General features: G+C 43.6%; 1 protein-coding gene across 1 annotated transcript in view; it reads right to left on the bottom strand.

Moving 5' to 3' along the window:
- Positions 1-13,334: 13,334 nt before the first annotated feature.
- Positions 13,335-23,868, bottom strand: part of LOC147748697 (mitochondrial adenyl nucleotide antiporter SLC25A23-like) — a 214,700-nt gene continuing 204,166 nt past the window's right edge. Inside the window, exons 9-10 of the mRNA XM_086963605.1 lie at positions 18,726-18,876; positions 13,335-17,117 (exon numbers count right to left, since the gene is read on the bottom strand). Of these exons, the coding sequence (XP_086819731.1) occupies positions 16,933-17,117; positions 18,726-18,876 (336 nt within the window). The 3' untranslated portion in view covers positions 13,335-16,932. The remainder of the gene's footprint in view (positions 17,118-18,725; positions 18,877-23,868) is intronic.

The following is a 23,868-nucleotide window of genomic DNA, read 5'->3' as shown; positions in this document are numbered from 1 at the left end:
GGTGTTGTCTGTTTTGGAGGTATGCTGCTATAGCAGCTAAGTGTAGTCTTATAATAATAATAATAATAATACTGATATTTCTAAAGCGCGATCAGCTACCTCACAAGGAGGTGTCCCGGCGCTAGGTGGGCAACTCTTGTTAGGCAGGAAAAACAAAAAAAAGGGGGGAAGAGTGCTTATTTTTTCTGGGCAAAAAGCCAGGTCTTTATTAGTTTCTTGAAACAGGATTCAGTCGTGGCAGCTTGGATGGCGACCGGCAGGGTATTCCAAAGAATTGCCGTGTTAGCAGAGAAGGACCTGCCACCGAGTCTGGCTTTTTTGGCGCGAGGGACGAGGAGCTGAAGCCGAGCGTTAGAACGCAGGTGCCTCTCCTGGTGATACCTGGGGAGTCTAAGTTTTAAGTAATCAGGACAGGACCCCTTAAGTGCTCTGAACGCCAAGGTTAGAGCTTTGAACTTTATTCTACTAGCCACAGGGAGCCAATGCAGGTCGTGTAGATGTGGAGAGACATGCTGTCTAAAAGGGATGTGTTTTAGCAGTCTCGCAGCCGCATTCTGCACGATCTGCAGGCGATGTACCAAGTATTTGGGTAGGCCAAGATATAGGCCATTCGCGTAGTCCAATCTGGATGTAACTGTTGCATGGACTACCATTTTTCGGCAGTCTGCTGGCAAAAGCGCAAGGAACTTCCGAAGGTTCCTAAGTTTGAAAAGACAGCCAGTTGTGACTTGTTGTATGTGTGACGAAAAGGAGAGACCCTCGTCCCATCTGACACCTAAGTTCTTCGCATAGGTGCTAGGAGGAGGGGGGGGGACCCATTTCAGGAGGCCACCACAAGTCAGAGGGAGGACGATTATGTTTGCCAAAAAAGACAACCTCCGTTTTGCCAGCATTCAGTTTTAATTTGTTAGTATTCATCCAGCTGGAAATATCCCGAAGACATCCCCTCAATTTGCTGAAGGCTGCCTCAGATACGTCAGAGAAAGGGAAGACTAATTGCGTATCATCTGCATACGAAATTGCCTTCACTCCCCATTTTGAGATCAAGGTAAAGAGTGGGGCTAAATAAACATTAAAAAGTAATGGGCTGAGAGCCGACCCCTGAGGGACGCCACACTTGAGGTGTTTTGGTTTTGAGGTGAAGGTGCCCAGCGCTACTTTCTGGGAGCGATCTGTAAGATAGGATTGTAGCCAGCCCAACGCTTTATCTTTCAGTCCTATATCCTTCAGCCGTGAGATCAATCTGTCGTGATCCACCGTATCAAATGCGGCTGATAGATCCAGGAGTACCAGCATGGCTGATGCTCCTGAATCTAAAGACCATCTAATCGACTCAGCCACCTCAATGAGGGCAGTCTCGGTGCTAAATCCCGATCTGAAGCCTGATTGAGTTTCATGCAGAATCTCGTTGTCCTCGATAAATCTGTTCAATTGACGTTGTATCAATTTTTCGAGCATTTTGCCCGGGGCTGCTATAAGGGAGATTGGGCGGAGATTACTTAGATCATCCGGAGCGCCATTTGGCTTCTTTTTCAGGGAAAGGAGAGTGGCATGTTTCCAACAATCCGGAAATATGCCTGTTGCAATGGACGTGTTCCATATGTGTAAGAGCGGTAAAGCCTCTCTTAAAGTCTTAAAGAAGAATAAGCTAGGTTGCACCTTTGAAGGTGCAACAGTTGGCATATGATGTTTTGTATAGAAGCATATAATGGATTGATTTGGTTATTGTTACAGTAAATAACAAATCTTTTCCATTTAGTCGCATAACATGCCCTAGTTGTTGGCCTTCTTGCCTCCTTGATAATATTCATGCAGTCTGGAGGCAAGTTAAGGTATCCGAACTCTAAGACTTCAGGAGCCAGATCGCTAGGTTCAACTGATTGGGATCTGGGTGTTTGATTTCGCCATGGCTCTGAGTCAGAAGATTGGGTCTGAGTTTTAGTCTTTGATGAGGCACTACTGAAAGTTCTAGGAACGTTGTGTACCATGGTTGCCTTGCCCATGTTGGAGCGACTAGGATCATTGTGTCAGACTGTTGCCGGAGTTTGCGTGCCACTAGTGAAATTAGTGGAGCTGGGGGAAAAGCATACACAAATCTGCCTGACTAGTTCATCCATATCGCATTGCCCTGTGACAACGGATGTGGGAACCTGGCGGCAAAGTACTGGCATTTTGAGTTGTCTTTTGTGGCAAACAGTTCTATTTCTGGGTGCCCCCATTTTTGAATGGTTGGAGGACTTGAGGGTGAATTTCCCATTCGTGTAGCTGCTGGCTGTGTCTGCTGAGTAGATCCGCTATTTGATTGTCGTTCCCTGGGAGGTGTTCTGCCAGGAGAAAGATGTTTTTTGGAATTGCCCGCTTCCATATGCTTTGCGCTAAGTGAGACAGTTGTAGAGAGTGCGTTCCTCCCTGTTTCTGTATGTAGTACATGGCTGTTATGTTGTCCATCCGGATCAACACAGTCTTGTTGTGCAGGTGTTTCTGGAATGCTTTTAGAGCTAGAAATATTGCTAGCAACTCCAAATGGTTGATATGCAATTTCTTCTGCTGGGTTGTCCAAAGTCCCTGCACTGTGTATTGGAGTACGTGGGCTCCCCAACCTAACAGTGATGCGTCCGCTGTTAACCCTATCTGTGGAACCTGCTCTTGGAACAGTCGTCCTTTGGAAAGGTTTTGTGGGTTCCACCACTGCAGAGAGTTGTATGCACAACTGTTTACCAACACTAGGTCCTTTAATAGTCCCTGAGCTTGGTTCCACTGTTTTGCTGGGCATTCCTGCAGTGGACGCATGTGAAGTCGGGCATGAGGGACAATGAAAATGCAGGAGGCCATCATGCCTATGAGCTGCATGAACACTCGAGCTGACAGGGAGTGTTGTGGTTGGAATTTGCGAATGAGCATTTGCATACGGGTTATTCTCGCTGCGTTTGGATATGCCTTTGCTAGCGAGGTGTTTATAGTAGCTCCCAGATATTGCTGTATGTGGGATGGCTGTAGGTTGGATTTTGGGTAGTTTATTGAAAAACCTAAGCTGTTTAGCAGCTGAAGTGTTTGAGACATATGGCTTTTGCACTGTTTGTACGATTTTGCTTGTATCAGCCAATCGTCCAAGTATGGATAAACGTGAATATGTTGTCTCCTTAGATGTGCAGCTACTGTCGCTAGACATTTGGTGAACACTCTTGGAGCTGTGGTTACCCCAAAGGGGAGAACTTTGAATTGATAGTGCTGGTCTTGGATTGTGAACTTGAGATACTTTCTGTGAGAAGGATGTATAGGTAGGTGGAAGTATGCATCCTTGAGGTCTAAGGTTGCTAGGAAGTCTGCTTGCCTTAGCAACGGTAGGACTTGCTGTAGAGTGATCATGTGGAAGTGCTCCGAAAGTATATACTGGTTTAGGGGTCTGAGGTCCAGTATTGGTCTGAGGGACCCGTCCTTCTTGGGAATGAAGAAGTATAGTGAGTATACTCCTGTTCCTTGGTGCTGGAGAGGGACTGGCTCTATGGCCCCCTTTTCCAGCATACTTTTCACCTCTTGTTGTAAGAGAGCGATGTGTTCCGCGGACATTGGACGGTGTTTGGGTGGTATGTTGGGTGGAGTAGAAGTCAGTTCTAGACAGTAGCCATACTGGATAATTTCTTACCCACCTGTCTGTGGTAATGTTGTTCCAGACTGGTAGGAACTGTTGTATTCTTCCTCCGACCGGTGTTATGTGGTCTGGAGGTAGTGTATTGAAGTCACTGTTTTGTGGCAGTGGAGGTTCTGTTGTTATTGCCTCCACGTCCTCTCCCCTTATTGCTATTTCCTCTGTATCCACCTCGATTGGGACTTTTATTGAAGCTGCACTGGGTATTGGCTTTTTATGCCGAGGCACCTTGTGCGGTGTTGTCTAGTGCAGCTCCTCTGTATGATGAGCGCCGAAAGGAGCTTTTATGCTGTTGGAACTGCAACGCACCCATTGATTTTGCAGTCTCAGTGTCTTTTTTCATTTTGTCCAGAATATTATCTACTGCTGGTCCAAAGAGGAAGTCTGGATTGACCGGCTGGTTTAGAATAGTAGATTGCACCTCGCTTTTAAAGCCTGAGATGCGTAGCCATGCGTGTTGTCTTAGCAAGACACTAGTGTTAACGGATCTTGTTGCGGTATCTGCTGCGTCTAATGCACATTTAATGGAAGCATTTGTGATGAGCTTCCCCTCCTGAATAAGAGCATCAGCTTGTTCTTTGAGTGGCTCAGGTAGATGTCGCATTATGCGCTCTAGTCTTTCGTAGTGTGCCCTATCGTAGCGGGTTAATCGAGCCTGCGTGTTAGCTATTCTCCATGAATTGGCTGCCTGTGCAGCCACTCTTTTTCCTGAGGCTTTAAGGATTTTGGATTCCTTATCAGGAGGTGGTGCTTCTCCAGTTGTTTGGGAGTTAGCCCTTTTACGTGCATTAGCTACAACTAGTGAATCCAGTGGTAGTTGACCTTTAATGTATGTGGGGTCTGTAGGGGCAGGCCTATATTTTTTCACGTGCTCTAGCTGCATCCTTAAATATGTAATTGGCATGTTTTAGTACACCCTTTAACATAGGGAGTGTTTTAACTGTTCTCTCAGAAGAGGCAAATGTGTCAAAAAGGAAATCCTCCTCTATTGGGTCACTATGCATATCAACATTGTGGTATAGTGCGGCCCTGTCCTCTAGTAGGTTAAATGCTACTGAATCACCTGTGGGTGATGGTTTAACTGGATAGGAGGAGGTGTCAGGGATGGGATGTGTATCATATGGGTCTTGTTGATTGTCCCATGTGTTATCCTGTGTCTCTTGGACCTGTGGATAGTTATAATCCTGCTCAGGATACTCTTCTTCATAATCTACATTATACGCTGACTGTGTTGGAGAGTAAGGGGCATAAGGCGTGGTAGGCATACTAGGAGAGACAGGTTGGAAAGGTCTAAGTGGAGAAGTGGCAGAGTCTGTTAGGGTTAGCCCTCTTTCTATGACCATGCATGCTACATCTCATGACCTACCTGGCTTGGGGTTAAATGTCATGCACGCCCCTGCGTCCTTGCTTGGTTTCGATCTGGCGTTGGGAGTTACCTCCAGGTCAGGTTCCCGTGGTAGTAGTTGCTTCTTTGGCTTCCTCTCACTCATGGGCTCGTGAGTTTTCGTCTGTCCTTCCCTTGGATTGCTTCCGTTCCTGTCCCGCCCCCCCCCCTCCCTTCTCTCCCTTCCGTTGTTGTGGATCCGAGTTCATGTGCTCTCTGGTGCTGGAACTGTGGTGGGGTTATCGGGGCTCCGATACCCTTTTTGGATACTCCCCTGGGATCCCGGGGAGTCACAGCAGACGCAGACGGCTTGCCTTGGATATATGTGCAGCAAAGCGGACTTGCGGCGTCTACTTGCGTGTTGTTCTGGATTCGGTCCACATCGTTGTGTGGAAGTTTGGTTTCTTTTGGCGTTCGAAGGACTTCGAAGGTAGCGGCTGCCACCTTTCGATATTTCCCTTTTCCCTCCCCGCACCTGGTATTTTGGGACATTGAGAAATGGTACGGGGTTTTTTATGTCAAAACAGTGACTTTTCACCCTTTTTTATATTTTCCTGGAGACATTATTTGGAGTAGTGTTACCTCACAGCTCCTATTGGATATATTACGTCTGTCTTCACAAGAGGATTACAAGACCCCCCCAGTGGGACTACGCTGCCACCGTGTATTGGTAAGAGTCATGTTTGTGCTTGCTGTTGCTGCCTGGTCATAGAAGGAGAGGGGTGGGATTTCATAGAGTGAGCAGGAGCAGTAGAATAATCAGGTGTTATTGTTTTCCAGGTGCAGACCTATTGTGACTAAACTGTTCTCTGGGGTGGTCCAGATAGACGTTCACCGCTCTCCAGGATCCTTACTCCCTCCCTCTCCCTGTGCTCAATAGTTTGCTCGCTGGGTGATTGTCAGAGAGCGACTGTGGGGTGCAGGAGGTGGGTTGGGCCATACATCGTTCCTGCAGCTTTTTGGGCAAGGGTGAAACCCGACAGAGTCTTTCTTTTTCTTTAGAGGAATTGGTGAAGAAGGTTCAGTGTCCACTGGTCTCTTCTTTTTTCTGTAAACTGTTACTTTCCCAGTCTCAGGGTCTTTGTACAGTTTTGATTGTTCCTCTTCTATAGGATCAGGGTGAAAGAGATCTTCTTCCACTGTCCTTGGTTTTTGAGTCGAATCCTTGGGTTTTGTCTTTTTTGGTTCGACGTTTGTTTTTGGATGACATGTTTTGTTGGTTTTGTAGGCTTAGGTGTTTTTTCAGCCTTTTTCGGGTCGGGGCTGTAGAGCCGAGTCTTGTACGTCGACGAGCTCTTGGTCCTCGTCGAAAATGTTTTCCGGGTCTTGTGCTGGTCTCTGCATCTCTTGCCTAGCGGCCCGTCGATTCCGGATCAACTTTTTGGAACGGAATTGGGCACAAGCCAGGCAATCTTCTTCTTTATGGTCCGGTGACAAGCACTTGTTGCATACTGGGTGTCTGTCAGTATGCGGGTACTTGGAATGGCATTGTGGGCAGAATTTAAATGGACTCGTTCCATCGACTATAGGCCCACGTGGCGTCGAAAGGCCCAACGGGCCACGTCGACGACCGGAGAGAAGAAGGAAGTTTATCTGAGGTAATAGGCACAGAGTGGAACCAATACCGTCGATTTCGAAGGCCTTTTGGCCTTTAAAAAAGTTTTGTTTCGATTCCGAACTTCGAGTGTAGGAAAAACATCTGAACCCAATGGCGGAAAAAAACAATCTGAAGATGGAGAGGATGCCCATGCGCACTGTAGTCCAAGGGAGGAGCCACCTATCTCGTGATACTTCGAAGACTCTTCCAGGACAACAAGGTGCAATCATCCGGACCGAACACTAGGCGGCGATCTATGCACAGATATGAATTCAGCAGCCCACATGCCTCGAACAAATGAATTAAGCTAGCGTCTTTTTTATCAGGAAAAGAAAAGGTTTCAGTGAGGATTCTCAAGGTAATTCTAGGAACTATGTCTTTTTGCATTCAGTTGAGATCGGCAATCCACAACAATGTTTTGTTGCTGGTGGAACACATTCTGGGGTTGCACAACAAAGAGGCAGATCAGTTAAGCCAGACGTTATATGGATAACCGTGAGTGGGAAATAGACACCAGGCAAGTCAACTATATATTTAAAAAATGGGGGAACCAGATTTGGACATGTTTGTGACAGATAAAAACTGGAAATACATGAATTTCACAAGATGATAATTTGCCCAGGATCACAAGGCAATGCATTTACAATAAACTGGACAGGGAAGTATGTATATCCACTACCTCCAATGCCACAGATTGCAAAGATAATATGCAAGACGAGGAGGGAGAGATGCAAGGTGATTCTAGTAGCACCTGCAGAACCCCACCAACATCGGTATGCAGATTTATGGGATTTGGGGGTAGAGAAGCCATTTCAGTTCAAGCTCAATATTCAACTACTTTCAAAGAACACGGATCAAATACTTCACGACCCAGTGTCTTCACCTAACAGCATGGCTCATCAGGACTTTGGGCCTGATTTACATGTTGGTGGTAAGAATAATCCTTTGCAACATGGCGTAGTATCCATAACCCCAACAAAATGGTCTGCCCGCTCAATTTGAAAGCAGGCAGACCATAGGTTTGGCTTCGGTGATGACATCTCCATCACCGCCATAGCTAAACCTCTTCGATGGCCCGGCGGAGTAAGGGCTGTCAGAGAAACAGCTATATGTCTGCCCAACCAATCAGGGTGGATGGACATATAGCCTTTGTTTTTACTATCCCTCACCGCCAGGCAAACCCTGGCGGTGAGTGACAGTAAATTGCTAATAATAACCCCCACTATGGGAGATGAAGCTGTTCCTTCTAATGCATTATAAATGACTGCCTGTTCGAGAGTCATTTAAAAATGCGGAGGACGGTCCCTCTGCCATGTGGGTCGAGTAATTCACTCTGCCCCCATGGCAGAATGACGGGCCGTCTGCCAAATCATAAATCATGCCCTTAAAATTGGATGTAGAGAGGTACGAAAAAAAGAGCACAGGCGACACTCATAACGTACAATCTGAAATGGAAAAGTTTTGCGATATGGCACGTAGGAAAATTTTGGATCCGATGAATATGTAGTCACATAAATTTTTACCTTATCAATTACACTTAGCAGAGACAGGTTTGTCTTTTGAATCAGTTAAGGTGCACGTAGCAGTAATAAAGATTTCTGAGATCACCAAATAAAATATCTTTACATTCTCAGAGAAAGGTAAAATAATTTATGAAAGGATTGTTCAGAAGATTCCCTCCAGTTCCAAAGCTAGTGCCATAATGGAAGCTAAATACTGTCTTGATGGCTTTGATGAAGGCGCTGTTTGAAACAATATATAGAGCAACATTAAAGTTTTTAACGTGTAAAGCTGCTTTTTTGCTAGCAATTACATCAGCAGGGAGAGTTAGTGAGCTGCACGCTTTGTGTTGTATAGAGCCATACTTTAATTTTTCAAAGGATAACGTGATAATGAGGACAAATCCAAAATGCATTCTGAAGGTACCAACTAAGTTTCATTTAAGGCAAAAGATTGTTAGAAATTAATTTTGTGAATCCAGTTAACAACGGCTGAAAGAACATTACAATATTTAGTCATAAAGAGGTGTCTAAAGTTTTATTTGCGAGCAACAAAGGAGATACGCAGGATGGATCAACTCTTTGTGGGTTTGGATTAGGAAGTAAAGGGAATACAGTATCTAAACAAACAATTGCAAAATGGACTGTGGCATGTGTTACCACAGCTCATGCTGCAATGAAGAGGCCTTTGTTGAGATTAGTAAAGGCACATACGACAAGAGCAATGGCAACAACAGATGATTTCCTTGCAAGAACTTCATTGAAGAGCGTTTGGAAGATAGCAAAGTGGAAAATGACACATGTTTTTGTAAAGCTATGCATGCCATAAAGAGACTGTGGTGGGACAGAAGGTATTCAGAAACCTGTTTGTGGTAGGTAAGGCTCATTCCCCCCTTCCCAAAAATGCACATTACTACTGCTTTGTTAGTCTGGATTCAAGCATGTGAATCTATGAAAGCTTCAATACTAAAGAAGGAAACAAGCTACTTACCTGTAACTCTGGTTCTCCAGCATGGTACCTTTCATAGATTGTCATTCAGCTTACCCACCTCCTCGTATAATAAGGCTTTTAAAAGTTAAAAAAAGAGCTTTAGGCTTACAAAATCTGACAGTTGGAAGCTTCTGTCAATGGACCAACTAGGTGTAGTGAGCTCTGACTAGCTGGAGTTTGCGTCAATTATAATGATGTGGATAGAATAGAAAATGTTTGATTGACATTCAGTGTTAACAAGTGTATGAATACTGCTGTTTCGAAGTTACATGAAGTTCCTGGTCTGACAATGTGAAATGATACAAGCATGTTAATCTATGAAAGATACTAGTGCTGCAGGAAGTGTTAATTGGCTTGCACAGAGAGAAAACTATACATTATTGTAACAAATGAAGGCCATCTTCTTCCTTTCTCAACCTCAGTCTCCAGCACATGTGTCCCTTTTTCCTAAAATAACCCCATGCGATTCCCATTGAAAGCCTGTTCGTTAAAAACTTTCAAATATTTTTGCCTTGGCTTAGCATGGCTAAGTTTTATTAGGTTGCAGTGAGACCTCCTTGTCAGTTGATTCTAGGATTCAGATATATTTTTCTTTTGTTAGGAAACATTCTAAGACTTCAATTGACCTGAGTGCAGAGGTTCTTTGACATGAGTAAAACAATGAATAGTTATTCACTGCACTTGAGTAGACACAACTGTCATATTTTCTAAACACCCTTGAAACAGCAATGAAGATATCCCACAAAGGACAAACCACACTTACTCTCTTCTGAAAGGGTGCGCTAGAACTGAGGAAAAGTGTAGTGTTTTGCAGCCTTGTCAGGAGTATGTACTGTTATATATATGCTACAATAAATTTAATGTGATGGGTAAAATCATGAATTAGTAGTAATGCTTTCCAATTACCACATAATGCAGTTATGTATAAATGTCGGCTTCCTGAAATAATTTCATTACGTCCCTTCTGATGACTAACTAACCACATGGTGGTTCCCTTCGCAAATGACTGTTCAGGGACACAAAGTACACAATGGCGGTAGACCTCCATTATTTGCTGCTCTTAGTATGTGGAATGGCTTATGTTACTGACCCTGTAAGCATCTGTTTGTTGCATGCAGTGCTGCAGATTCACATGCTCTACATACCCCTGCCATCGAGTGTAGGGCTTGGCCGCTTGTAACTTTTTTTTATTCGAAGAACTCTTTCAAGAGACTAGGTCTCACTGACTCCAGTGGTGGAGAATGAGCATGTGCCCCAACTCCATTGTTACACTGGTATTTTCCCAGTGGGCAAGAGTAGATATGGAGTAGTAAGTAGGACAGATTAGTGACCATGCGTGTAAAAAGAGAGGAACGCAGAAAAGGTGAAAGATTTTCATAGCAAATATTGGCTTCCTGGGAGGAGGGTGGGCACATATGAATCTACAGCACTACATGCATCAGACAGACCCTTCCAGAGTAAGTAACATAATCTGTTTGTAGCATGTCTGGTTATAGATACACACACTCTGCATCAACTGTAAAGCAGTACTCCCTAAGTGGTGGCTAGCCAGTGGATGGTGCCGATGCAAAGGTCTGAAACAGAGTTCTGAGGACAGTGTGACCAGTGGTAGCTTGTTGCCTTGCAAGAATGTCCACACAATAATTCTCTTCCCTGCAGCATAGGAGGAGGAGGAGGAGGGGCCATAGCCTTCTCCCTGCACCTTTGGGTTGACAATGGAGGTGCAGAAGTGTCCAGTGGTGGCATGTCTTTGAAGGAAAGTCTGTGCTTTTTTGGCAGAGTCTTTTCCGAGGAGGAGAGCTGGCCTGTGCACGGAGGAATGATAAGCTGCCTCTGCCTCTTGTATAACTCCTGCTGCAGTCTTACTAGGAAAGGCTTTTCCTTGGACTCAGCACTGAACTGCTTCCTAGCGGACCGCGATTTCAGCATTGAAGCAGGTTATTTAAATGGCAATTGAGCTTTCAACCTCAACAGAGAAGCCAATTTCAAGTGTCTGGTGCTGAAAGGTGTCCTCTGACCCGAACCCAGCTAAGGGTTGAGGATACTGAAAGGCTATTTTCCTTGCTCTGAGTACTTGTTTCAGTTTCAAACTGTGCTCGAGAGTGGTGGCGGCCTAAGCACAAGGGCCGATCACCATCCCCCGACGGCGGGGGGAGGATGGGGGGGTGCTAGGTTTAGATTTGCAGTAGTTTCTGGGTCATCCTGCTGTGGGCCCACAGTCTGTCTACTCACTGATGCGGTGTTTTCTTGCTTCAGAATGCCGAACAAGAGTCACACTGGTTCTTGTCGTGCTCCGGTGAAAGGCAGAGGTTGCAGGTGACGTGCAGATCGGCCCTGGGGAATTTAGAATAGAAAGGAGGCCATTTTCTGAAGGGTGTCCATTCCATCACTCCCAGCATGTCCTCATTCTCCAAAACTAGTATGGAGGGCATGGTGGTCCAAAGGGTCTCGAGGGCCAATTAGCCAGGTCACTCGACAACAATGGGCTCAAGGAATGAAGGGGGCGTCGTAAGAAAGGAAATGCATCAAAGAGTCTTCTCAGCAATGGGAAGGAAGGCAACAGACTCCAGAACCATGACTGGAACTGACAAACTCATTGAGAATTGGAGTAACACTAAAACACATCGAAACCGTATGGCGGTGAAAAACAATCTGATAATGGAGTCAGTGCCTATGTGCATTCATGGCTAGAGATGGAGTCACCAAGACTTTGTGACTTGAAAGACTTCTTCTAAGGAAAACGAGTTGCAAATAGCCAAGCCCAACACTAGATCGCAGGACTTTGCAGAGCATATGTATCTACAGCCACAAATGCTACGAATATGCAGTTTGTCCTCTTCTCAACACCTCCCATTTCAGGGAGCCCTTCTATTTCTTCCACTAATAGGAGATATTCCTCCTTCCCTTTCTCGTTTTATAGTGGATAGATCGTTGGTGTCATATGGAACTCTATGCATTAACCACAATTTTATATCTGAAAGAGACAAGACACTTATCTGAGGTTATATTTTTCCAGATATTCACAGATCTGTCAATCTGGTCCCACTTTAATCTCTTGAACTTGTGCTTCCAGAGAAGAACCCTCTTTGAGGGCTCCCATGCCACATTGAGAAATGCTAAGTGGTACCATGTTTTGGAATGACTGCCATAAAAACATATACTAATCACTTAAGCCTGTGCGTTGGCCGCGTAGCATTGTAAATGAGCTTGTATGCAGTCTGAGTACTAATCCCATTACAACTTGGTTCTATTGATAACATAACACAAAGGTTTGGAGAGCACTTCTGACAGTGAGGTTTGACTCACAAATCCCTAGAGTAGATGCATTAGATAACTGAGCCACACTAGACACTTTTTTATACTTGGATGTGGAATCCTGAAAGCCTCCCAGTCTCCCAGCTGCTTTCTCAGAGCTCAGCAGCTTCAACAAAGCCCAACAAATCTCCTACCGGTCAGGGGCTTCTCTAGAGCACAGGACCTTCCTTAAAGTGCAGAAACCTCCCCAGAACCCTTCAGTGTCCCCACAGCCCATCATCTTTCCTATAACCCAGCAGCATTCCTCCAGACAAGGAGCTTACCTAGAGACCAGCAGCTTCCAGAGAGCCCAGATACTTCCCCAGAGTTTACCAGCTTCCCCACAGCCTGGCAGCTTCTTAAGAACCTCACAGCTTTCCAATAGCCCACCAACTTTCACAGAGGACATTTGCTTCCCCAGAACCCACCAGCTTCATTAGAGCCCAGATGCAGTTTTCACCAGAAAACAACAGCTTTCCCAGGGCAAAGTGGCTTACTTTAAGTTAAACGGCAGCCCTTAAGCCCAGCAAATTTGTCCAGGTCCCATTCTCGCTGCAGCTTACTCAATCTCTAGTAGTTTTCTCAGAGAGGCGTTTCACGTTCCCAGTGGTGCATCCACTGTCCAGTGGGGTCTCCAGAGTCTAGTGGGTTGGGTAGAGCTCTATAGCTTCCAAAGAGCCCAGCTGAGTATTATCCTGAGCACCATGGCTTTCGGAGAGAACTTTGGATTCCACACACTCCATTTGTGTCTCTTGGGCTGAACTGTATCTCTACACACTAGGTCTTCACCAGAGCACTGTGGAAGCTGCAGGGGATGTAGCTTTCCTAAAGCCAAATGGTATCTGCTGGGCACAATGGTTATTTTAGACTAAAGAATTTTAGTAAGTTTAGTTGGTTCACTAGAAGAAAAGTTTCAAACAATCAAAGATTTTACAATTTTATACATTCAAAGTCCTTTCTATGCAGCCCAAGACCCAAGTCTTGTTTCTACATTCAGACCTGAGAGGGCTGTTGACATCATGACAGTGCAGAAACATGCAGGATTCACTGTGCATTGAATTCAAAGGTGCAGGCAGTGCTGAGCGAGCGGGTATAAGTCCTTGTTAAAAGTTTGCCTGTCATGCTCCAGTTGCGGTATCCCAATGAAAGAGGTAGAAAAGGGTGGGGATAAAACTGGGACAAAAAGTCTCAACTTGAGGACAAGTCTTAGATTACAAAAAATAATATTTATGAAATGTAAATGAGAGAATATAAAAACTCACAAGATTCTTACACCTAACTTCCTACAACCTATCCACCAGAGCCAAAGCATGCAACATTCTTCTTACATCCTCCCACCAGGGAGCTGCCCAGATACCCTCCATCTCCCTACAAGTCCTTGGTATCAGAGATGAAGTCTGTGACCTCCATCTGCGTATGATCCATTTTATGACCATATAACACACTCAGCACATAACCACGATACTCATAACTCAACTATGCACATGCCTCATTCCAACACTAAAGCCAGCCCGAGGACCTTAAAGTAGTCACACAGAAGGAAAGAGGGCTCGGGTAAAACAGTGAAGAATTCTAAAGATAATATGCCAATTAAGACCTAAGTAATTGTTACTCAGAGGCCACTGAATGTACGACTTAAAACCCCCAAACTATTATATTCCCAAAACCAAACATATGAAAGCTCCAAGTACCCAAGTTAGGATCGTCCCAGAGACTCACACTAAACTGCCTCCATAGACCAAAGGCAAGTCTGACAACAAATATGACCAGCAGTGTGGACTTAAAAAATGCCAGTGAAAAGACTGGAAAGAAACCAGTGCATTGCCCACAAGCTAACGCTGTGGCAAAGAATCAGGAAGTGTAGTATTAAATATCTATAATAACCTACAGCAAAGTTCCAACATAAACCAGTGCTGAAGAGCGCTAATAACCTGACACCAGTGATCCGAGATAAACCAGCACAACCGACTCTGTATAAATTGGTGCTAAAGGCTGAAGATAAACCAGTGAAAAAGAACAAAGATAATTTCAACGGACGTCAAGGATTCATAAGAAATTACTACAAAGCGCATAGTATAAATTGGTGACAAATAACCAAGATTGTCCAGTGCTAAATACCTCCCCAAAATAGTGCCAAAGAACAAGGTAGCCCAGTGTCAAATAACAGTGATATGCTGATGCTAAAGATGCAAAACAACTCTCTAAAAAAACCAGTGGTCAACCCCAAAGATAAATACAGTGTTAAAGATAGAAAAGAACTTACTGCCTAAGACACTAAAAAAGGCTGACCTCAAACAAATAAAATTAGTTAGCACAATGACCTAAAATATGGTAGCAGAAAAGACTCAAGATTAAGCCAATGACAGACACCCAACATAAGAAGGCATCAGAGATTCAGGGTATGCTAGTGGCAAAGACACAAGATAAATTGTTGTCGTAGGTCCATTGCAAGCCAGCGGCAAAGACCAGAGATATACCTGCACCCAAGATAAGGTTATGCCTAAGAGACAATTTAGGCCAACACTAAAGACCTGAGAATAGCAGAAACATCAAAGATAACCGAATTTCAATGACACATGATAAGCCAACATCAGATTGCAAAATAAACTGTTAAAGATCCAGTGATGGCCAGTCCCATAAGATGATGATGTGATGGCACATAATTGCCTGTGGACCTATGGCAGATCAGGCCAAAGCCCCAAGATATGTCATTGCCAAAGACCAAAATAAAGATGCCCTGAATACACAGAAGATGCCAGACATACAGACCAATAAGAAGCTATTCCTCCCCTGCTGCCAATATGAGTGAGCTAGGCACATTATTGCAACTTGTGTGCCTTGATTTATATGTGAATTCCTCAACTCTGTTAAAGTTACCCGGCAGGCATTCATGTGGTTGATGGGGTAGAGAAAAATTCTTATTGGAAAGCAAATGTAGAAATTCATGTGTCAGTGAGTTGTGGGATGCACAGCTGGACCAGGATGGACAAAGAGGTAGAAAACAAGCGTATGCCCACTGCTCGGAAATGAAGCGTGCCATGAGTTCAAAGGTGGCAACAGGCTTTGGCGTGAAATAGATGCATTTCAGAAATAGCTACCAAAAGGACTTTTCAGTAGTGATAAAAGATGAGCAGCTAGGATACATTCTATAACTTAGGGTTGAGAGGAAGGTGCTGCTCTGTTGTGAGTCTGCAACTCAACTTTTTTCAGGACATGCAACTTCATCACTTCAATTACTTTTACATGCTTTCAAACATTCACAAGATCTCTGCTGTAGGGGTCAGAAGTCTTAGTCTTTCACTCATTTGCACTTAACTGCTACATTCGAATCCTGCTTCAGTACTGGTTACTACAGAGATATGTGAAACAAATCTGTGGCTGTTTACTTAACCCCACATGTCTAATCTAGGGTCAGGACTAGTTGAGCGATTGATCAGTTCCATTGTCTGAGGATATGTGGCCTGGGTGAAAGATGAGTTCCTGTGTCAGAGGTGGCGGAGTGATTGATCATTCCCTGTGGCAGAGGTTGGGCGGGTTGCATGGTTTATAGTTTCCTGTGTCAGAGGTCAGAAACCATGGGTGGTGGGCCAGTGCTTCTGTTGGAGGTCAGAGCAGAAACGATAAAAGATCAGTTTCTTTTCCAGAGTACAGACCTGCACAGGTAATGGATTAGTACTGTATCGAACTTTTGAGATGAGTTGTTGATTTAGTGGAGTCTGTGTTAGAGATAGCTGAGTAGTGAATTAGTGGTTCAGCAATACACCTTAACTTATTTGGCTAAGAATCAGTTTTTTGAGACGGGTAACATTTGTTCATTGATAGTTTGTTGGTTCATCAGTTAATGGGTGTTATGGCCCAGCTTGTTGGATAATGCATTCATTTGATTTGCGTCACTTGGGTAATCGTTGCTTACTAACAATTGGTAATCATATTCTTCACCCTTTCCTTAGCTGATCTTCATGTATTGCTGGTTTAATAGATAACACATCACTTCTTGGGTCAAAGGCCACACAACTGGTTAGATGATACATAGATTCGGTCAGTTCTATGCCGGGTGGCTAAATTACGCATCCTTATTGTTAACTGTTGGTCATATGGTTCCTGTGTCCCAGGGCAAGAACAGTCAGTGATGTTGTTTGTATTGGACTGGTGTTGTCAGGGCTTGTTGAATATTCGTCCACTTCCATATGGGTAGTCTTTAGGTCACTTAGAATTGTGTTGGCATAATGGTTCTTATGCCTTTCACCATGGGTGAATGAGCAATGCACTGCTTCATTAAGTTTTGCTCTGCTCTGTCTACACCAGTTCTTTGATCTTTACTCAGTTTGAATTGTGTGCTCTGTGGTAGGCTGCTGGTTGCTGACCAACTAGTTTTTAGATCCCCACCCAAAACACTTTGGGTGTTGGATGCAATCATAGGTCCTTGGCCACAGCTGATTGGGTCACACACTATTTCTCCCATCATCTCCCTGTGTTGGTGAATCATTGGGCTTTAAGCAGGGTACTAGGCATCCCAGAATTTCATCTTGAAGTAACACCAAGGGCAAATTTCATGTTCTCATACACTACGTAGCTGATGCTGACAGCCGGGATGACCTTCATGAAGTTGGGGGCAATGCCCCGGTACAGTCCAAACACTCCTTCCTGCGACAAAATGTTTCGGAAAAGTCCAAGCATAGAGAATTGGGGAGCACCCTCAATTGAAGCTGTCGAGGGGGAGAGAGGAGAAAGCAAAAATTAATGAGGTTTCCACAAAACACAAATATCACAGAACCTTCCTCCCTCTAAGATTCAAACTCTTAACAGTTGACATTACTCCTTCTTCAATCACAACAATGTCCCAGGAGAATATCATCCAAAGCATGTGATGAAAACTCTTAAAGCAGGCGTAGAAAAATCATAAAAATGTTACTAGACCTGCAGGTGTAGTGACTTAAATAATCTACTCGACCTATTTATAATGCTTAAGACGCAAAAACTGGTTTCAAATAATGTGATCCAGAGCAAATAATTTAATTAATTGAGCCACCATTTACTTCATTATCACATAGGAGAGAACCTTCAAATATGCGAGTTCAACATGTCTGTTGTACAAAAAACTCCTTTGTTTGGTTTAATCGACTAAACTTTTTCTATATATAATACAAATCTAATCACGTATAGGATACGGGAAATAGCATTTACAATGCTGTCAAAACCACGCGGGTAGGTTACAACGCGGACGTTACATCGTCCACGTTGTTACCATGCATGGCATTACATTGCAAGTCATTTCTATGACTTGCGCTAGACGGGGCGCAACACCAGGGAATGTGTTGGATTTTAAATCCAACACATTACCTGCTGTTGCGCTAACTGGCGTAGGAATAGTAATTTATACTATTCCTAAGTCCAGCACGCCATCTAGTGCAAGTCATAGAAACGACTTGCGGTGTAAAGCCATGCGTGGTAACAAACCGGACGATATAATGTCCGCGCTGTAACCTACTGCGTGGTAATGTATGGCATAATAACATCATACATTCATAGGATACACATGACCCCTGAATTGCCTCTTAGTTCATTAACAGAATTATCAGCGGGGGCAGGAATGTTTCTCAAAAATTGTTTAAAACTATCACTTTTAATAAACACATAACTAAAGCATGAAGTGGTAGCACACTGTCATTTGTAATCAGCAGAATTTACATTGAAATGGCCACAAACTTTCCCACTGGCATGCAGCTTCACTGATACAACTATATAGTGTAAAAACAATAATGTTTGAAGTAGAATTTCTGCAAATATGTGTCATTTGCACATCACCAAGTGTAGTGTTCTGGTTTGTTTTACTCCTATTAACTCTTTGTTTGAATCACACTTCTTAATTAAAAAAATGTACTTTTGTAACTCCCGATATATTTTGAAATATTTTCAATAATAATTTACAGGCTATTTATTTAAATGTTATGTGTTGAAGAAAAATAACGGATCTCTTCAGACCGCTCACTTGAAAGAGAGAAAAATAAAACTCATTTTCCAAGCAGCAGTTAAAAGACAAACTGGTATTTGACCTCTTTCCTTGAACAGACAGCAAATGTAATGTGTCAAGATAAAACAAGATTTAATGGCATCTTTATTGCTCATTCACTTTCTGAATGAACAGAACACCTATTCCTTTCCAGCCTAAGTTTACTCAACAGATGGGAATGGTAGGTGCTAAAAATAGCTCGACCTGATAAACTTTTACTCACAATTGCAAGTGGGCAAATAGATTGTTTGAGGCCTGTAAGGCCATTCTCTCCTGTGCTGGGTTGCCTTAAAGGCCAACTCACCTTGAGCCTGCATCCGGGTCCGTACCAGGGCCAAGGGGTAGCTGGCAATCTGCCCACAGGTGCTGGAGGCGGTGCCACATGCCAGCAGCACCAGCACACCTGGGTCGGCTGTGTTTTTGCTGTACTTCTGTAACCACATGTTCTTCAGGGTCTGCAGCAAGACAAAATTAAGTCTGGTTTAAACAGGAATGAAAAGGACCTCTGAAGGGTCATCTGGATACTTGGAGACTACAAGTCGTTATAAGACTTGTCAGTTAAGTACAATCAGAGGTCAATAGAGAGTTCAGGGCACATAAAGGGTAATATAGGGTGTGCCATGCATGCGGGTGGAAGGATCACAAAGGAATTACGGGGGAACAAGTGCTGTAGGAGAACAGCATTTCCAGAAGAGGAGGTCTAACCAGGTAACAGAGTCTCGGATACATTAAAGCGGGAAGGGGCAAGTAACACACATGTAGCAGGCTTTAGGTTCAGACTTTGTTTTAGTGAAGGGTTAAAGTAAAGTGGGGGAGTTTCAAGAAAACTGTTCAGATTATAAATAAATAAAATGAATGCGCTGTGCAACTGGTTCCTTCTTCACAAAATTACAGACCAGACTGTTCTTCAGAGGGAAACAGTGTTCAGTGAACAGCAAAGTCGTTTATGCTTTGCTGCTCACACATGGGAATGTTCCAATATAGTTACCCAGCGCATCTGCAACAACGCAACGTTTCCCAAGATTGAGGTCTCTGCTATTTCCCAACTTTGAGTCCGATTTAGATCAAGACAGATGAGTTACTCCATCAGAACGGTGACGGATATTCCGTCTGCCAAAAATATAAATCCCATAGGATATAATGGGATTTATATTGCGGAGAACGGAATATCAGTCACTGTTGTGATGGAGTAACCCGTCCGCCAAGATCTGAATCAGGCCCTGTGAACTTAGATGGGGAAAGAGTTTTCATGGAGAAGTGCTCCTGTTCAACTGATTAGGAAATATCTTTTGTATTTCCCTCTTTTCCAATGATTCACAAGTTCAGGATAAGCCTCCCCACTACTCTTATTGCAATCGCACTCACATAACCTTCAATCTTCTAGTTTTCATATCTCTTTCTACTGTCTCAAGAACCCGTTCGGAGAACCCTGCCTCTGCAACAGGGATGATTTGTCCATTTCCCTGCAAACCTTGAAGGTGTGGGTCCCGAGACATCTGCTTATTTTCACATGCTTTTTTATGTGGTCAAATTTAAGACCCTACCCATTACTAGTAAGATCCCTCATACAAACCTGATAATAGTGAAGAGTTACGGTTCTGTTTACAGGCATTGGAGAAATGACTTCATCTGGTTTTTGCAACTCATGATGTCCTTTCTTAAATCCCCTACCTAGCGAGTGCCAACAAAACATTTGACTCATGCAAGCGGTGTGCCACTGCCACATACTTGAATGGATCCGTCTAGGTTTTCTCACCGAAACTGAAACAATATTGCTAAAAGGACATTTTGATTGGTGGCTCCAACTTCACCCCCCCTAAATATACTGCTCCATAATTGGATCCAAATTGTATTCTAAGGTCTATGTCATACAAGGTATTTGAACATGTGGTTCTTTGTGATCTGAACTTTTTGTGGGTCAAGGTAGATGTTTTAGCAACCATTACATCAGCCAGAATGATCAAGGGCTCACAGGCTTGTTGTGCTTAGGAACCTTATGCTGCCTTTCAAAAGTGTAAACTAGGCTTCAGCACAGTGCCCGGATGTATTTTAAGCATTATCTAGGACTTTCAGCTAAAATTGGAAATATTCCTTCCAGGCTTAAAGCCTAGGCCACTCTCTTCTTCTGCTGAGGATGCTCTTCATAAACCTGATACTGAAAATTCTATACATTTGTGATTTAGAACAAAATAATTAGTTTTTTATCGAAGGATTCATTCCACATTTCTGTTGTTTCCAATCACTTTAAGTAATGGGTGTTACTATTACCCAATGTAATTGGTACTAAATTTCCTGATCATGAAACGTTGGAAGATTAAGACTTGTGAACTGCAGATCACAGTTAATGTCTTTGGTGGAAATCAGATAATCTGTCACTCGCTGTGTGGTAACCTCATTACGAAGGTGTATATACCGCCAGATGGATAGTCTGCTACAGTTCAGATTCTTTCAAGATTTATGGAGTTCACACATTGAAAAGACTACAGGTACACTCCACATGAGCTACAGGACTACGGCCCACGGATCACCCAAGAGCTCCACAGCAGTGTAACCGCGGACGCGGCACACACCAATTCCAGTGAATTTCATATGGAAACTGCCACCCTTTACTCAGGCATGTAAATAAAATATCTTGATAATGAACCCAATATTGTCCAAAAGGGATCAAAACGTCGTCGACCATATGTACTCCGTAAACACTTTCACAATGCACATCATTTATGTGTACAGTGTCTCACCATATTTCTGCTTGCACTAATCAAATGTATAACATGTAAGCAAGTTGCTCTGCCTGAGCTGTCCTGTTTGTTTTTTGTTTTTTCTGTATGTTCACCTAGTAGGACGCAGGCATGTGTTCCACTTCATTGTTTCTAATTTACATTTTCAGAATTAAAAAATATATCTGCCCGGAAGGACAGTTTCAAGTATAATGCTGATTCTGGTTCTATATACATTCTTAGAAACTATTGTCCTTGTTTAGGGAACACGGTGTTTAAAACTCGCTACTACCCAAGGACCCCGACCAATCCTATTGGGTCCATTGTCCCTTATAAACGTGTTTATCTCAAAGAACAGCAACAATAAACCAGAATAGCAAAGTGGTTTAGACAACGGTCTGTTTTTCGTGCCACGGGCCTCTTTCACTGTCAGCATAAGGATCTCTAGTTGGCTCCTCCTAACAGCTGACTGATACTGGGGTGTCTCATAGACGACAAAGCTCCAAAGTGTCACCTTTGGTTACCTAGCCCTTAAAACGGCTGGCTCCATAAACCTAAATGCACTGGTGCACTTGTCTTCTCGGGCCTGGTCCTAAGAGGCTGCACCATTCAGTTACTGGAATAAGTTGAATAAAAAAGACCCTCTCTGAGCTGCTCAGGTCTCCATAAACCTATGGCCATATTCCTCATCTTCTTTGCCACACCTACATTGAGTGAATGCTTTAGAGTTTGAGTAGACATGACTTAATCATCATTGATATTCTTTTAAGAGATATGCTGGTTATCGTTTCATAGGAGAAAGAAAAATGAGTTTCAGGATTTAGTTTGGAAAATGTGTTTAACTTGTTAAACCAGGCTTTTTATGATTTGCCTTATGATGTGAATCAGAAAATCCTACTGTAGAGGGTTACCCTGTAACAATAAGTTTGAGAGTATTCTAGCTTCACATGCTGTGCACTGTCCTGATGTCTAGTGGTAGGACATGAAAAGAATTTTGTTGACTTAAATGAAGTTTTTTTGGTGCCAACAATAGGTGAAGACAGTGTGACTCATGATATCATTGACCTGACGCCTACAGTGTCCACACTGCAATTGTCAGCTCGAGATCGTATTTTCTGCCTTCTTAGTCTATTAATGGTGGGAAGATGCCTTTAAAAAAAAGTCACATTTTAGAACAAAAGCCTCAATTTTTTTAAAACTTGTTGTGGAAGCAGATTGATATGCGAAGTAAGCTGTAAATACATACCAACTAATTAAAAAGGCATTTATTTAGTTACCAAATCTATAGTTAATTTTGAGCAAGGGTGCCGTAGATTTCCACACCCCAGATCTGAGTCAGCTATATTAGAAAACTCTACTGTGAGAGACATCACAATGTTAACATATCCTCTTAGTAATATAAGGAGAACTGCTAGATATTCTTACCAAAAGTAAAGCATTTTCTTACCAAAATACCTGCGAAATAAATGTGCAGTGACGACTAATGACATTTCAAGCATGCAATAACTGTATGGAGGACAACTAATTGCTCCATGTTATCTGAGTTTTAAAGTGGACATTTCGAATATTTTAGAAACAGAAGAATGTGGTTTAAGAGACCTATTAACCCCTCCTCTGCTGGTGACGGAACCACTCCGTCATCAGCCGCGGTCGCGCTGTGCTGATGATGGAGCGGTTCCATCACGGCCCGCTCGGAACGCCTGCGCGGCGCGAATTCCACGCCTGCGCTGAACGTTCTATTGAGCGGGCGGGGCCGTGACAGAACCGCTCCGTCATGAGCACAGCGCAACCGCGGCTGGTGACGGAGCGGTTCCGTCACCAGCATGCGCCCGCCGCTCTTCCGCACTGCCCCCTTAGCACTGCGGCATTATAGCCGCCGCAGTGAAGGGGTTAATAGGGGTTCCTGCAAACGACTTGCATTCTAATACTATGATGGGGAAAGAAAAAGTTAGGGAACATTTACAATCAAAAAATAATAATAGCTAAATAATATTAATCCTATCTGGTTTTATTGCTGGTTCTTATATCGTTAATACTTCTGAAAACAGGCTGATCACATACACAGTTTTTTTTTTCAGGGACCTTGTACACAATCAGACCCCCCAGGATATTGTGGCATGGATTAGCACATTTAGCGGCACAAATATGGGAATTGAGCGGCACAAATATTGAAATTTAGCGGCATTTTTGCGGCACTTTCTTTTACAAATAATCATTCATTTTCAGCCTTAAATCAATGGAAACTGTTTTAGCAGAGTATTCCACTTTGAAATAGGCAGGTTTAAAGTGTCTGCAGCTCTACGGAAGCACAGCTCCAGTCCTAACCTCGTGGAAGGGAGCTGTATTTCTCCCTGGGATGTTCTAGTGCCCATGTAGGCACCCCTGCAGGGGTAACTTGCGTTGTATAAATGCAAACCTTTTTCCCTCTTCTATCCCTCCGCTATCCTTCTGAATCCAAATAACTGACTAACCTATACACCACTCAAATTACTTTCAGTCAAAACCCGGCTAGATATTTGTAACAATGCCACAATGTCTCAACCAGTAATTATCCGATGATCCGACGCTGACTTCGAAGACGACCTCTCTCGAGAAGCAGACCTCGACCTCGCCCTGGACTTCGACCTCGCCCTTCTAGAACGAGACCTCGACGACTTCTCCTTTCCAGCTTTCACCTTCGCAACCAGAAGTTTGGCTTCTCTCTCCCTCAGGGCCTTCGGATTCATCTTC

Source organism: Lissotriton vulgaris, chromosome 1_1, assembly GCF_964263255.1.
Source record: "Lissotriton vulgaris chromosome 1_1, aLisVul1.2, whole genome shotgun sequence".
In the NCBI taxonomy this organism is placed as follows: Eukaryota; Metazoa; Chordata; class Amphibia; order Caudata; family Salamandridae; genus Lissotriton; species Lissotriton vulgaris.
Note: the sequence above shows the minus strand (reverse complement) of the source record. Positions and strands in the feature narration are given on the sequence as shown.